The sequence below is a fragment of the Canis aureus genome, chromosome 30, assembly GCF_053574225.1.
Source record: "Canis aureus isolate CA01 chromosome 30, VMU_Caureus_v.1.0, whole genome shotgun sequence".
Classification (NCBI taxonomy): Eukaryota; Metazoa; Chordata; class Mammalia; order Carnivora; family Canidae; genus Canis; species Canis aureus.
In genome coordinates, this window is record NC_135640.1 from 37482963 (window position 1) to 37500067 (window position 17105).

At 41.0% G+C, this 17105-nt stretch overlaps 1 protein-coding gene and 2 long non-coding RNA genes across 7 annotated transcripts in view; 1 reads left to right on the top strand and 2 right to left on the bottom strand.

The window, feature by feature from the left end:
- ERG (ETS transcription factor ERG) overlaps window positions 1-17105 on the bottom strand; it is a 186251-nt gene that overhangs the window by 102970 nt on the left and 66176 nt on the right. For 2 of the 5 annotated variants that reach the window (XM_077879214.1, XM_077879212.1), the window contains exon 1: window positions 3218-3358. The exons of 2 other annotated variants lie outside the window; for them this stretch is intronic. Coding sequence is in view for 1 of the 3 variants with exons in the window: in XM_077879210.1 (XP_077735336.1) it covers window positions 3218-3235 (18 nt within the window). In the remaining 2 variants the exon portion in view is untranslated. Of the gene's footprint in view, window positions 1-3217; window positions 3377-17105 lie in introns of those variants that run through there. One more of the 5 variants, XM_077879210.1, reaches the window with a different exon arrangement.
- On the top strand, window positions 657-5595 carry LOC144301952 (uncharacterized). Its single transcript, XR_013368887.1, has 2 exons — window positions 657-911; window positions 2271-5595. It is a non-coding gene; the product is annotated as an uncharacterized LOC144301952 (long non-coding RNA).
- Window positions 10385-11758, bottom strand: LOC144301959 (uncharacterized). Its single transcript, XR_013368893.1, has 2 exons — window positions 10722-11758; window positions 10385-10518 (listed from the first exon to the last, which is right to left on the bottom strand). It is a non-coding gene; the product is annotated as an uncharacterized LOC144301959 (long non-coding RNA).

A 17105-nucleotide genomic window follows, 5' to 3' on the forward strand; every position in this document is an offset into this window, starting at 1 on the left:
GCCTAGAGCCATTCAGCTCATTAATCACATCCACCCAAACCCTAGGAGATGAACTTTACTTCATACAACCCTGAGCTTTTCACTAACTTTTCCTTCACACATGATGGCAAATATTCAGAGTGCCTGCTATGTGCAAAGCATGAAACATAGAAAATAAGCAATATATTTTTAAATTAACACCATGTTTCAATCATCAAACCCTCCAAACTCTCTTAAATCAAAGTAACTTCTTTAAACAACTAATGAAACAGTGATAGTGTGCTCCCTCACCAAGCCTTGTAATTTTCCACATCCTGCCTGCTTCTAAGATGCCTTCCAGTGGCACCATTCTCTCCTTGTCCTTCACAGTCAGAGCTCTGTGATAACGGAAAATCCCCACACTCCCATTTTCAGGACGAAGGGTCTTGAAATTCTAGGATCAGGGATTATAATGTAGCATTCAAGGGCCACCAGAGGAATCCAAGAGTTGAATTGTACTTGGACAGATTCATTTGCTTTATCATTCTAAGCATCGCATTATACACATTTAAGGGCATTTATCCTGAGATGGGATCACTGGCTTCATTAGACTTGCCAAGTGACCCAAGGCATAATGAAGGGATCAACGAAGTCTTTGGAGACTGGATTAAAAGTTCTAACCTAAGCACAACCAAAGTTCCGAGGGTAACAACTGGCTCCTTGGAGTCTCTAAGCAACACCATGCAGTTCTGAGAGGAAGTACGGAAACAGGGTGTTAAGCACCCCTCAGTACTGTCAGATGGTGGGAAAGGCAAAAAGCAGATGGGAGCACCAAAACTGATCCATGAATCACCCATGGGGACATCACCTTTGATGCTTACGTGTTTATTTGAGAACTCTTAAAATCTGATCTTAAAATCTGTGGACACTTAGAGATAAACAGGCACTCTCAGGTAAGTTCCCCAAATTCCTTTGCTTCTTCCAATGGAAACTTTTTATTCCCGATTCCAAACACCAAGAGAAAATGATGACAAGGGTCACAAAGACGGGATACAAACATCTAACTTTTCATAGTGCCTCACAAGGTCTTATAAATATTAATGAGAAAAAAGCCCACTCCAATGGGGAGTACCAAATTCAGTGAATCTGATGCTTAATCGACTAATTGATTTATTTACTGAAACAACAAAAGAACAGAGTGTGTTTGAGACTAGAAATTGCCTGTATGACAGGCTGTTTCCTAATTCCAACGGACAGCCATAATTTTCCTTATGCTAATTTGAGCTTTGCACTCACATAATTAAAACTGCAGTCAACAGAGTCGGGCCACCTTTTTCCACTCTATAAACAAGTCTGTAAAGTCATCTCATTACTTTACCCAGGAAGCCCAACAGAACACGTTTTAAAGGAAGTTACCTATAAAGATGGGCTATTTTGTTTGAACAGAGGATTAAAAAGAATCCACTTGAAGTTATTTTAAAATTCACCTGAGATATATAAAATATACACATAACCAGTGCCATCACATATTAAAGTGATCACAGTACCCTAGAAAAGTGTTAACTACGATCCAAAGTTTATTCTAAAACATTCAAGCTTCAAAATAACTTCCTATCTTCAGAAATGTATGCTTCAAATTAAACAGTATAATACATTTGTCTTTCACAAAACATACCCCACATTCTAAAGAACGGGCCATTATGTCAATGTCCTTCAATACACTGATTTTTTTTTGGAAACACACACAATTGTACTCAAGCTATTCAAAATTCACAAAGAATATTTTATTTAATTGTTATGAAATATGGACACAATTAGTAAGAATAAGAAAAGGGTAGCATTCTGCATTATAAAAAATAATTTCTGCTCATATAGTTGAAAGAGGGGCACATCAAACCTCCACTTTTAAAATTCTTTCCCATGATAGCTACATTTCACAGCAGACTCCAATCCTTGATGCCAAAGAAAGAAAAACCTTTGTAAGGTTAGTTTTTGGTACATGATTTTTTCATACATATTACTGAACGTTCCGCGAAAAATAAAACATACCTTGAGAGGCAAAAACTGAACAAAGCTTCTAAGACACAGTTCATATGGCAGGTATTAATCATACCCTCTAATACAAACATTTCAGATACCAAACCAAGAAGGATTTTTGAAAATGCCGTGGCCCAATTCTGGGCAAACTTCCATATTCATGAGCTTTCAAATTAACCAAGACCCTTGATGAAAATACAACCAAATGCTTCCTGCCTATACACAGCAAAACTAAAGACACACAACTAATTAAGCTTTCTTTTTCTTCCTTTCAGTAGATTTTTGCTGCTGATTTTTCTCATTTCAACAAATGTCACCAAGGCAAGGTGGCCTTGAAAATATTTCAACAGACCACCACTTCACAGACTCCATGCCGCTACCTTATACTAACGATTCTACTGGCTTCGCTTAGAGGAATTAAGCTAAATATAGGTTCCCATCTACACGGATTCACCACCCCATTAATAGCTCTATGCTATCTACTAGAGACATTTGCAAGAAAAACATCAGACCACATACCCCGGAGCACAGAGCACTGGTCGGCCACCGCTCTTCTATTCCCACAAACCAACCATGATGGGCAAGAACATTTACTCACAGCGCACAGAGGAGTAGTATTTTATTAAAGTTAAATATGTAACCCAACAAATCGAATTACCACCGTTTGAGTTATGAGAACAATCCACTCTCAGCATGAAGGATCCAAAAACCAAGCCAACATTTGCGTGTCCCATGACCAACCGCCACTTGTCAGGTATCTCTTCGTTTCCACTGGGGCTGGCTGGCAACCCTGATGCTAAGGAGTCATTCAAGAGCATCCAGAAGTTCAACATTTACCAGCCCATCTTTTTCTCCGACCCTGCCCTCCAACCTCTCTGAGTCCAATGCCTTCCAGCAGATACACATCCACGCACCGCTAGGGATGGTTAAAGAATACGAAAATTCGGACGCGCTCCAAAAAGCCTTTGCAAAAGTCATCCACAGCACTCAACAGTGAATTTAGAAACCCCAATTTTTTTCTGAGTTTGAAGTTTTTAAGCCTTGCGGATGGTTGGAGTAGGAAAAAGGAAATTTACTAGGCAGTGCAGAGGAAATCTTGTTGTCCTCTATTGTGGCAGTGGGGGTGTTGCCCAATCCTGACTTATCTGCCTTGATAAAGGAAACCAAAGAAAAGAGTAACAAGCACAAGATTTTGTCAAACAAAAAGGAACCCTTTTCTTACCTTAATGGTGCTGGCCATAATGCAATCAAATTTATTGATCGTTAATAAATGTTAATAATAATTATTGCTTCTCTCTGACCAGAAAGTAGTTTTGATGAGGTTGTTTAGAGCGGATGAGATTGTGCTAAGTCTGGGAAATGAAGTCAGCCAATGGCAGGAAGAGGTTTCTATTGGTCCTGGCTGCCCAGCCCGAAGAAACAGGATATTTGGGAGTGGAGAGATAAGGGACCCTGAAAACAATGTTGTTTTTCTTGATGATATGCAGCCAGGAGGTTTTTTTTTTTTTTTTTTTTTTTTTTAATTAAAAGAAAAAAGCATCCATTGCCTGGGACCAGGACCGCCACAGCAGGTGTGATTTGGTGTGCTGTCGTGTGACACGCTGCCCTGAGGCAGGATGCAGATGTGGCGGGACTCCACATGGCTTCACACGGGCTCTGAGCACCTCGGAACGAGGCGCAGAGGGCCCCCTCGAGCCAGGGTGCCAGGCATTCTGCACCCCCAGCTCCCTGGACCTGTCACACGCCTGGGACACAGGCCATGAGCCGCTCCTCCCCATACCCTCCCTGTTCCTTTCTCCCAAAAGGAAACTCTGCAGGTAGAACTTAGTTCATATCAATGTAATATATTTCCTTGCAGATTTTTAATGGCCTTCATTTATTCAACATCTCACATGAGTTTTCCAGAAGAATTTCATTTTCTCTTTCCAAACACATGCAATTTTTATTTTGCTCCATGATAAACCAGATGAAAACATAAAGACTTGCTAATCAATAAGGTAAGCAAGGCAAACAGAGAAGAGTAATAAACCTGTCAAATCCTAGTTTTTAAATATTTACTGAAAATTCAAGTAACAAAAATAAATAAATCCCAAATAACTAAAATTATACTACAGGTGGTTTATAATGTGAGCATGCCAGTCCTGCTCTAACAAAAGTCAGTGTGGCAGGACTACAGACCCCGAGAGAACTCTTGGCTATGCACGGATGCCACGTGAAGACCTCATTAAGTGTTTGAAAACCCAAGCTCCAAGTTCAGGGCCACACGTCTGTTTTCCACTCAAAGGAAGTACAGCTAATGGGGGCTTGAACATTCCTTAGAGGATTTCAAGCCTTTAATTACTCATTTTCAGGAAATTACTTGTTCTCTGGAAGAAACAACATTTTGCTTTGAATCTAGCTACACGAAAGCTGGACCAGGGAAGAGGTGTGGTCTCCATAGGGGACCCGCAGAACACAAGAGACCAAATCCTGAGTGATTGAGCAATGCCTGTTTCCAGAGGTGGGTGGTCAGGGGAATGGATTTCGCTGGGACTTCAGGCCTGCATCTGTCAAGAGTTCTATAAACAAGCCCAGGTTCCCATATCTTCTATTGTCCCCTGGCTCCCCTCCTAGGAGGAGGGGGGACAAAGAGACAGCAAAGGGAAGAGAGAATAGAATAGAATAGAATAGGATAGAATAGAATAGAATAGAAGAAAAATAAAAGGCAAAGAGAAAAGAAAAGAAAAGAGAAAAGGAAAGAAAAGGAAAAGAAAAAGAAAAAAAGAAAAGAAGAAAAGGAAAGGAAAGAAAAGAAAAGAAAGAAAAGAAAAGAAAAAAGAAAAGAAAAGAAAAAAAAAGAAAAGAAAAGAAAAGAAAAGAGAAAAGAAAAGAAAGAAACCCTGTTCTGGCTCAAAATCATAACCTTCAGGTTCTCAGCATCTACACGTCGAAGGGGGCGCTGATTTCCCCTCTTTTCATCTCTGAACAATGAACGAGATGGCAGGCTGATTAAAATTTTGTTTCCCTGAAAATTTCAAAGCACTGAGTTGTTTTATCTGGGCAGCTTCCACAAGGCTTCAAGAGTGCTGAGAAAAATGCTCTCGGCTGGCTCCACCAGGATTCCTTGCTTTTCTGCTCTCCTGAGAAGCATCAACCTTACATGTTAACCTCAGTACTCCAGTGAGCAGTGCTCCATTATGGATTCCCCAAAGAACAGCCTGAAACAGGATGAAGGCTTTGCTAACAAAAGAGCCCAGGGAGAAAGCACTGCCTAGGCCAACCTCACCCTCATCTCCTGGTTCCTAACCCTGCCCCTTCCTTGTCCTCACCCAGAGACCCAATTCTTCATGGAGTCTCTGCTTTTAATTCCTTGGTTACTGCTTAATTCAGCTGAAATAGTGAAATCTCTTAACTGTTTATGCAGAAATAAATCTCCAATGTACAGAAACAAAATACAAAGGACTCCTAATATCCTCCACCCAGTTACTCCAATTGCTGGAAATTTACATCACTTGCTTTGTGCTCTCTTTCACTCTCTAATATTTATGAATAATGCATATATGTGTATATTCGTATATATCCTTTATTCTTTAATAAAAATATTGTTTTAGTAGAGACTAATTTCCCTGCTTGGATACTTATGAATAGAAAACCAGATGCTACTATTTGATCTACCTCCTGAAGATTCTATCCATATGTTTCATTGTGTCAAATTTTGAAAATGCACACAAATACAGAAAAGTGATCTTTATTAGATCACTTATGGGCTGTAATTCCCACAATTTTTTTAAAAGGCAAATCTTCCTCACTTCTAATGACAAGATTTCAGTTGATTCTTAGCATCTTCAAAGATAATCATTCCTGATCTCTAGAATGGCATAATAGCATCCAAGCCCAGTATTCTCTGAATATTTAATGCAAAGTTATTTTTTTTACTTTGATTGGCTATTTATTAGCAGATGGCATATCTATTAACTAGAATATATTAATGCAGAAGCCATTTCCTAAACATTATCCTGGGGGAATCACCCAAAGATAAAGATCCCACTTTATCTTTCCCTTCACCCCTACCCCAAGCCTATACCTACAAATGGTCTCAGCACCAGGTCACTCAGCAGCCTAGGGACTGGGCAGCTTCTGACCAAGCACCACCCCTCCTGGGGGGAAGCCACCCTTTAGGTAGCCAGATAAATCCATGTCAGGGGCAATCTAGCAGAGGGGCACTGCCTAGGGACCATCCTGTCATGAGTCTGCAGGACAGGTTCCTTCTCTGCCCTCCCTGGGACATACAGTAAACACCACGCTGGCCCGGTATGGCCCCCTAGAGTCTGTGGTCATCAGACTCCCAGGAGTAAATTCTGCATTTCCATTTTTACTTACCCACCATGGACTCATTAGCTACAACTTATGAAAACCCTTTGTAAGCCTGTTCTTCTCTTGGTCCAAATGATAAAAAGGAAGTAATATAAAATTGACTACACATTGACTAAAACAATAAAAGGGACACTGTCATTTATTTGTCTTAAAACCACGTATTCCCGTTTTCTCAAGATTCAACAAATTCTCATCCTTGTTCTGTTAAGTAACTTCTCTGAGTGGGATATGCAAAGGAAGGTCAAGAGTTAAGATACTTTGGATGAGGGCAACATAGTTCTAAAAATGATATATGGGCACAGCAAAGAAATAAGGCCCATAATTTTAACTGGATACACAAAAGGTTTGCTCATCAATGTCTGATCGCTGTATTAAACATCCATACACTGGAATGCTCATTATCATTGAAAATATTGCAGGAAAATCAAGTAGTAGGTGAATTCTCAGTGATATGGAAAATTGTTACGATACTATGCCTGGTTAAGGTAAAAATCCAGTTATAAAGGAGAATTATATCAGAGAACCATTTTGTTAAAGGGAAAAAAGCAAGACAGAAATACTAGCAGGCTATATACTACAGTACTCATGGTAGAGAATCTTTCTTGTTTTCCCTCTTCCTTTGGCTCATCTAGATTTCCAAACATTTATAGTAAATAGAAATCAAATTTTTAAGATAAAAATTACATGAGTAACATAATGTTCTATGTTTTTGTAAATATCTGTGTCACACACAGCTCACAATACCCATGCTTCTTGAGCTCTATGTGTGTGTACCCAAAATTCACATTCCTTTTTATATCTCTAGCAGGAAGAGAATAGTTCTTTTTTTTTAATTAATTTTAGTAAAGAAACCCAGAAGATACTCATGTGTTTTGTCATGGTCATCTACCAACATATCAGTATTAATAAAGTGCCTTTTCCATGCCAGGCCCTCTGGCTAGCACTAGGAAACAAGGATGACAGGGCTCTGTCCAGCCACTGAGTGTCCTAGCATTCCGGAAGTCTGTGTTTGTTTACTTAAATTCCACCCACATAAAACTCCAGAGCCTGGAAGCAACCCATGAAATGCAAACTTTTTAAGAGTCAAACAATAGGACAAAGTGCTCTATATTGTCCCTAAAAGGACACATGAATCTTTAAATGTAAAATGTTTGGATTATTCATGAAAGCCCTGCACGGAGGATGTTCTAAGGATCCTTGCCAGGGACATGCCTGAGATTATAGATAAGGATCAAGCATCTGGAGCTGCCCCCACAATGCAAAACTGTATCACTCAGTGGAACTTTTCTATGTCAATTGGAGGATTTGCCTGAGAATATAATTCAGCATAAGGCATTCTTAGGCACCAAGGTCACTCTCATTATACACTGGTTAAGAACTGTTTTCCATTCAAAGCATGCTTCGTGAGCACAGTTTCACTCCACTGGATAAGACTGTGTGTGTGTGTGTGTGTGTGTGTGAGAGAGAGAGAGAGAGAGATAGAGAGAGAGAGAGAGAGAAAGAGAGAAATGCCCTCCAGCAACACATTAAGAAATAATCCAATTACAATTTAAATAACTATTGTTTCAACACCTTCCCTAAGTGGTTAACATATTCTTCAGCATCTTGGTTGATTTGAACTAATCTAAACCAAGGAAATTGTTATCACATACTAAATCCTCAACTTCTCAACACCAAGTTGCAATTTCCTTAATTTTGAAGCATGCGTCAGTTCAGTTCCGCAGGCTCAAATGGAGCAATGATTTCAATGAACACAATTTCATAAGCATCGCATATATTCTCAAATTTTGACAACTTTGCTCTTACCTAACTCTGTATGCCTCTAAAAATGGAGGAGTATTAAAACCAGTATTAGGAACCCTAAATATGTCAATTTATTACTCAGGGCTAAAAAGAAAAGCTGAAAAAGAAAACCCTAAGAACAATTATTTTACACAATAATTTAAAGGAACTTTTAAATTTCCTGTTTCAATGATCATGATTCTGTACACAATTTGTGAACCATTAAACGCATTAAGGTCTTCATCCATGTCACTAGGCATATATAGGCAGATGTGTTACAGTCTTTGGACTGCACGGGTCACCAAAAGGCATGGTCTACCTACAGGGCAGTCTAGCACCCATGCCACACAACTGATGGCCACCTTGTCTAGAGGCCGTCCTGCTCCTCTGCCCCTACTCAGATCTGGAGTACTATGTCCCAATTACTTCTCGGTAATCGAGAAGTTATCTTGAGTTGTATAAATTAACTTAGATTTTGATCTAGTTAGATTTTTAACTTTCTTAAGTATGTCAGGCTCACTTATAAGAGACTAGATATCAGCATTTATTTTTGTCTTGGTATTTCATAAACAACAGGCTACTTTTTTAAGAAAGATAAGAAGTAGCACTAGACTGTCCCCCAAATAATGGAAATTTACAGAGAAGCCTGCACTAGACAATTGCTCTTCCTGCTTTCAGAAAGTCTGTTCTGAGTCAGATTCAGATGGCCTTTCTTCCTATATCACTTAATACTGTTACATATTTGCTAATTTATTTATATCACAAATTGAATCAGAAATGAAGCCAAGGAACAGAACATTTGCCATAAATAATGCATTTACATTTGCAAGAGCAGAAGACAGCAACTTACATACTTAAGGGAGTCGTATGCCTACACTTGAAGGCAGGTGTGTGCAAGAGGGTGAGTCTGCATGGCTGTGGCACCTGCTACGCCGTATCCTCCTGGCACTGCACCGTCCCCCTGCATTGTACCCTCCATGCATTGTATGTACCTCTCTGCACCGTGTCCTTTCTCTGCAAACTGATGGAGAGGACCTTTCCACAGTGTCCAGTTCAAATGCAAGCAGGCCAGTTCTCTTCCAGTGGAGCCTGACAAACATCTGTTTAATCCACTTATATGTACTGAACTGAACTATGATGTCGGTTAATTCATAGTCTTCATTTGATCCCAATGCAAATCCCAGCACATATTTTGGGGAAAACTACAGTACTGGGGGACAAATGGAAATGCTCTTTCTAAATATATTATCAATGATAGGCCAGAAGACAAGCTGGGGTGTCTCTGTCTCCAGTGGACACATTTTTATCCTTTATTTACAGGCACAAAAATAATCCTGCCTCATGAATTTTAGGAGGCAACCACTTACTGGCCAAAGAACTTCACTGTTTTGTTGACTTGCTAGCTCGAATTCAGAAGCATTGCAGGGACTTTCCTTTCAACTGCTTGAACTACTGTCACTAGAGGGTGCTAAATGTCCCTTTAAAAGGCCCTTAAAGGGACTATGGGCATGGGTAATTTTTCACTTCACACATTTTGAATTGGTATCATTATCCTACACACTCATCTCATTTTTATCCATTAAAATTAAAATCCAACATTCATAATGCAAAAAACTTTTTTGGAAAATTTACATTGTTCATCCATATAACGTAAGGAAATATACCCGGATAAGGAGCAGAGATAAATCACACAGATATGCATCTAAGACTAAAGGAATCACTTTTCTAAAGGGTGAGATTTGGCCATGGCAAATGTAGAATATTCTACACCACTATCAGTAATTCCAAACCATAAAAATATTCTACTTCCCAGTAATTCTAGATGGTTCAGTATGTTCCCCATGCAAGTCCCATCAAAAACAGGTCAATTTTGAGTGCAGCTGTTTTATGTGTAGTCAATTGCTGGTATCATGCAAGCACCTTGCCTAAAGTCAGATATCAAAAGATCCTTTCCAGAGATGAGAACTGCAGGAAGGATGTGGATTATATGATAATATGTCAGAGATACCTTACAGTACCTTTGATTTTCTTTCATTATAGTTTTGGGAATATGCTACATTTCACTTATGAAAAGGATATACAATGTTAAAATATATAAAATATATTAAACTTTAAAATAGAGGATATTCTTTAAAATAATCCAATTAATGTGGATACATGGACTTCTAGGTCATCTAAATGCTAAACACTTAAAACCAAACACAGTGCCTAGGAAACACTTGCAAAAAATTCAACTGATCTTGCAAACTTCCTCTTTTTTGTCCTCACTTGTACTTTATTTTATTTTGGGGAAGGGGGGAAGGAGGGGGAGAGAGAGAACCCCAGCAGGCTCCAAGCTCGGCACAATGCCAGACGCAGGGCTTGATCTGACAACCCCGAGACCACGGCCTGAAAGAAAACCAAGAGTCGGAGGTTTAACCCACTGAGCCGTCCAGGCGCCCCCTCCCTTGTGCTTTAAAATATCTGCAGTTTTTCCTTCTTCTCCTCTTCTACTTTGGGGCGTATACCAAAGAATAGCAAGGTCAGTGGGTGACAGCTGTTTATGTGCACAGCTGTCTGGAGGCAGGGCTGCGTGTGGCTAAGGCTCCCACCTCTGAAGAGGCCACAGTAACTGGTCGCCAGGGATGTGTTTTCCTCTGGGTCCGCCAGGAGAGCAGAGGTTTATTTGCAATGCACTCCGCAGAAGGAGAATCAAGGCAGAGTTTCATCTGTCAGCCTGCAATTTTTTTTCTTTCTTTTTTTTTAATGGAGGGTGGATTGCAACTTATTATCTTTTTTATTATTATTCATTCATGAGAGACACAGAGAGAGAGAGAGAGAGAGGGGCAGAGACACAGGAAGAGGGAAAAGCAGGCTCCAGGCAGGAAGCCCAACGTGGGACTCGATCCTGGGACTCCAGGGACTCCAGGATCACGCCCTGGGCTGAAGGCAGGTGCTAAACCACTGAGCCACCCGGGCTGCCCCTCAGCCTGCGACTTTTAAAGGGAAACACACTTTACCTTGGCATGAGAGAGGCACACAGCAGATGGACGAGGTGCGGAAAATGGGGGGGGGACCCTCTGCCCACCTCCCTGTGACGCCACTCCAGACAGAGGCACTGTGAACGGAAGAGCACCTCCAGGCTCAGGGGGGTTGACATCCACACCATTCGGTTCCAATAACAAGCGCCTTAGGGGGGAAGTGCAGCATGGACGCACCGAGCTACTCCTGGATCACTGAGTGAGGCTGACACAAATGTGCTGGAGGGGAACCCAGGCGGTACCCCCCGCCGAGGGCACGAGTCCAGCGCAGCACCCTGCACATGCGCGCCCGTGCAACCGCGAAGGCAGCGATGAAGGCAGACAGATGATGATGGACAGAGTGACAGGTGCTGAGAGGCAGAGATAGAGAGGCTAGCCGGCTGTCCCACCGCCAGGCCCCGTCCCCCGAGGGTCCTGGCCACGTGACCTGGGGAACTTCGGGGGTGACTTTCTCGAGCAACGCCCCCAGATGGAGCTCCGGGAAGTGAAGACGACCAACCAATGGTCTCTAAGAGTCCTCCCAAGTCTGCATGTTATGGGATCTCCCTCTCAATAAAGGAACTAACACCACCTGGCAGTGAAAGGATATTCAATAATAACAATAATAATAATAATAATAATAATAATAATAAATACTGAGTAAATAAACAAGCAAATGAAGGAGTATGTGCCTTCTATTTTGCCTGCATCGTGATATACTTACAGCCAATTTGTCTGAATTTCAAGACAAATAATAGCTCTCCTTTTTATGCTCAGAGCCCTTGCAATTTTCCAAAGCAACTCTGGCTAAAATTATTTCCAGTTAAACTAGTTCAGCAACTGAGTTGATCCCACATGAGTGACAGATCCATTGCATTTCTAGACATTTGCCATAGCACTCCTGGCGACCATATTTCCAAGATAGCCCAATAAGATTTCCTATCAAATGTGCCCATCTAATAAGGTGACACTGACATTACTCCCACCAAAAGGTAGGGTCCGTGTCCCCACTCTTCGAAGCTGAAAAGATCTGTCACTACAGTGTAAGTTCAGCTATGTGCCTTCCAAGGTTGCCTGTGAAGACGATACAGGCAGCCTTGGATTTTTCTTGTCAAGAGCCACTCTTAAACCCCAGCCATCATAGTGAGAGAAAGCTCAAGGCACATGGAGAGGCCGCCTGTAGATATTTCAGTTCTGAGTTCCACTGAGCCAGCCGCCCCAGGCCCAGGGGTGCAAGTGGAGCAGACTTGCAGATGACGCCAGCCCCTGGCCACCATTTGACTGCAACCATCTAAGAGATCTTGGGTGAAAATGCCTGTCTTGACCTAGCCAGCTCCAGGAACCATGAAGAACATAAGTAATAAAATGGGCATTGTGATTCTAAGCCACCAAGTTCCAGAGCGATTTGTTATGCAGGGAAAGGTGACTGGAACACCCTGAGAAGTTTCCTTACTCAAAAAAGATTTTTGCAGCATTGTTACAGCAGCAAATATTCTTCTTATGTGATTGTTCATCCATTCACCAAGATCTTTACTGGCATCGACTCTATGCTCAGCATTGTGTCAAGCACTGAAGATGTGGGAAAGATGAGAAGCGGTCTTCAGCCAAAAAAGCCTATTAGTTGGGGAGGAAAGATGCCAAAATTACAACAACAACATTTGACTCAAGAGAAAGGACAAAAGAGGCAGACGTTAGGTGTGCTTCCCTCCACTCTTCCCCCCACTTCCTCTCTGCCCCTTACAGGTCCACGTGCCTCTGGATCACCTGAGCTCACCAGACTAGGACCCCCTCGCTGCCCCACTGTGACTCCCCTACTCCGTTCCCCACCCCAGCCTTCATCCTGCTGGTGCCCTGTTCCCATTTTCTGGAAGCATCTCTGCCCATCAACCTCAGGTTACTTTCCCAAGGAGACGTGGGAAAACTTTAATTTCCCCTCTGTGACTTCCCCAGAAATGGGACTGGTAAATGAGAAGCAGAGGGAGAAGGGTTCATTACCCTGAGTTACTAAAAAGAAAAGCCCCAGTGTTTGGGAGGTGTTATTATTTCCCTTGAAACATTAGCTCCTAGAAACCAGGGGCTCTGTCCCCCGTGCCGTCTCTCAGGCTTCCAGGATGCCACGGGGGCTCCCATCGGTCAGTCCTGCCCATAATGAGAGCCATCTGGAAGGCCGCACGGCGGGCCTGGCCACCCGCTGCACCAGAGCTCCTCTGCGGGCAGAGGTGAGACGCACAGGTACACACGGCGGGTCTCCGGTTTTCCAGAACCACAGTCCGAGGTGCTCCTTCCCCCAAAAAGCGCGTGAGAAAGCAGCAGTCCCCTGGAATTCTCCGCAAACATCTGTGAGGCTGCTGAAAAGGTAAGTTCTCTTGCTTTGAAACTCACACAGGAGTTCTTGCGGATGGGGCGCTGCTGTTCTGACCCCAGGCAGCCCGAGCGCCCGGACCTCACCTCCCAGACTTTGAGACATTTGGATGGGAGGCATTTGATTCCCTATTACTTAAAGCTGTTTCGAACTTTTCATCAGGAATGGAAACCATTAATGTGTCTCGCATGCCGCTCTGTTTTATGGAATTCTTGCACTGGGGAGCTCTTTTTATTTTATTATTTTCTTTAACAGCCAGAAACCTGGGAAGTTCACAAAGGAATTTTTCAACTGCCTGAAGTGACCCCTAACCTGAGAGGTTTTTGCCTAATCTGTAAATTGGAGTTAGAAGTACTGCAGTACCTTTGGAGTGGGGGGCTCTTTGTCTTTAAAAGAGCAGGGAAACCGCTAACAATGAGGCTATACATACCTTGGGCTTCTTTGTTAGTGACTCTAAACCAAAAGCAGATGTGAAGTATCAGCGGCCACCTTGTACTGACCCATGGAAGTTGAGGCTAATCCAGACCATTCTTAATAACTCAAAACTGCCACCCTTTAACTTTCTAATTTTTTTCTCACTTACAAGTGCAAAAAAGAATTGACAGTACGCATTATAGTCCATTTCCCTCTGAACACATACAGATTTTCCCCGATAGGAGCCAGGAGCAAAAGCTGTCCCCACTAAATTGTGCAGCTGTCAGCTAACCCGGTACCAGCTGAGGTGCTCATCACCTTTAACAAACAGTATCTAGAAGGAGAGAATTTATGCTGAAAATTAGATGTTCCTGTTGTTACCTTTTTCCGAGAACCAGTAAGTGCAGAGTTAAGTGAATTATTAGACTGTAAGTTAGAAAACAGAGGTTTCATGGGAAAATCCAGCAATCCAAAATGTTTCCTTAACATTGAAAACTGAAACCCTTTTAATTTCCAACTATCTTCCTGAATTTAAGAGGAATGAATGTACATGAAGAAGAAAAATCAATAGACACAGAAGTGATTCATAACCCCCAAATGAAGAAATCAATCATTCTGCACTAAATTTGAACATTCTATCAATATTGTGTCTATTTACTAAATCCGAAAGGAACTCTTCTAACATAAAATCAAATACAAAATTGTTTCAGACACTGAATATTGTTTTTTGCCTGAAAGCAGACACAAGGTGGAATGGGTACCGATGCAAGGCTAGACACTGATTGATTTTAACACCTATCAATACAACAATTAAATTGTCATGTGACACAGGACTTCCTCCTCTTACACTGAAATTAGATTGATGCATAGGTATAGCTGGAAAACAATAAGACATGATCATATTACCGTATTTCATTGACGTGAGACAGTGGATGGTAGGTGTAATGCACCATCTACTGCATCACTAGGAGAGAAAAAATAATTCTGCCAAACAAAATTAGTCACAATACTTTCTTACCCAACAGCTGTAAGACACATCCCAATTTCTGAAAATAAATATGTGCCTTAGAATAGATGAGATCGAGTCTACTTATGAAAAAACAAATCATGAAAGCACTAAAATGTCATTTTTCTTCTAAAATGTCATTTGGAACATACTGCAGGGGTTCTCAGCATTAGCACTGTCCACATTTTGAGCTGGACAATTCTTTGTTGTGGGGGACCATCCAGTTGAAGGACGTCTGCCAGCATCCCTGGCCTCTACCTATTAGCTGCTAGTAGCAACACCCCTACTCCCAGTTATAACATCCCCAACCATCTTCAGACACTGGAGGCAAAATCATGCCAGTTGAAAAACACTGGAACAAAGCAATTCAATTTGGTCAGCTTCGCAATATGATTTAGCCTGTGTATAAATGAAGAGTATCAGCCAAGTGAAGAATATTATGGGATGAGATGTATTGATCCAAAAAACCATTACATAAAAGACAGTTGGTGCTCATACAAGAGTGTGCACCGACCATCCCAACAGTCGCGATGTAAAAAAAACTTGGAAAAGTGCTCAACATCACTCATCATCAGGGAAATGCAAATCAAAACCACAGTGAGATATCACCACACACCTGCTAGGATGCCTGTTATCAAAAAGAGAGAATAAAAGTGCTGGCGAAGATGTGGAGAAAGGAAACCCCAATGTACTGCTGATGGAAATGTGAATTGGCATAGCCACTAAGGAAAACAGTATGGGAGCTTCTCGAAAAATTAAAAAATGATCTACCATATGATCCAGCAATTCCACTTCTGGGTGTTCAACCCAAGGAAATGAAATAAATCTCTTGAGAAGGTATCTACACCCTCCCTCCATGTTCAGTGCAGCGTTATTCACAATAGCCAAGATGTGGAAACCACCTGAGAGTCCATGGACAGATGAATGGATAAAGAAAAGGTAGTACATATATATAGTGAAATATTCTTCAAGCTATAAAAGATAAGGAAATCTTGCCATATGCAACAACATACATGGACCTTGAGGATATTATGTCAAGTGAACTAAGTCAGACAAAGAAAGACAAAAACTGTATGATCTGACTTACATGTGGAATATTCTTCAAAACCATAACTGAACCCATAAATATAGAGAACAGACTGGTAGTTGCCAGAGGCAAAAGAAAGATGAGCAAAATGGGTGAACTGGTCTAAAAGTATAAACCTCCAGATAGAAGATAAGTGAGTCCCAGGAGTATAGTGTACAGTATGGTGACTGCAGTCAACAACACTGTATTGTGTACTGGAAGGTTGCTAAAAGAGTAAATCTTAACGTTCTCATCACAAGAAGAAGAAATGTGTAACAATATGCGGTGATGTATGTTCACTAAACTTTTTGTGGCAATCATTTCATAATATAAACATCAAGTCTTGTCGTACACTAGAAACTAATACAACGTTATGTCAGCTATAACTCAATAAAAAAATGAAAAATCAGAATTTGGATAAAAAGCAAGTCACTATCACAAGATCTCACCACTTATAAACTACACAATAAATATTAAAAGAAATTTTTAAAAATCAAAATAAGGAAGCCATATCACAATATTTTGGGCCTATCCATATGACAAAAATGAAAAAAATTTCATTTTGGCAGCACTGGTAAGAATGTGAAGGATACACACTCTCATTCATGTATACTAGGAATGCAAATTAAGATCTTATCAGAAAATAATTTATCCTCTCACTCAGCAATTTCAATTCTGGAAATCCACCTTTTAGAAAGGCTTTCATTAAACAAATACATGGGTAAGAATATTCGCTCTAGCAATTTTTAACTAGTAATAAAACATGAGAATAAGTTGAATACCTATCAATCAGAGACTAGATAAACATATTACACAGTATTAAGAAGGACAAACCTAAATTTATCACATAAAAAAATATTCAAGGTATATTAACTTCAAAAAATTACCAGATATAGGGCACCTGGATGGTTTAGAGAGTTAAGTATCCAACTCTTGATCTCAGCTCAGGTCTTGATCTCAGGGTCGTGAGTTCAAGCCCCATGTTGGGCTCCATGCTGGGATGGAGCCTACTTTAAGAAAAACATTAATAAGATAATAAGACTTATTAATACAAGCTTTTTGAGAAAAATGAAATTTTACTTGTGTTCCACATAATTAGCATGTGTTCAAATGGTAGGAAAAAGTGGC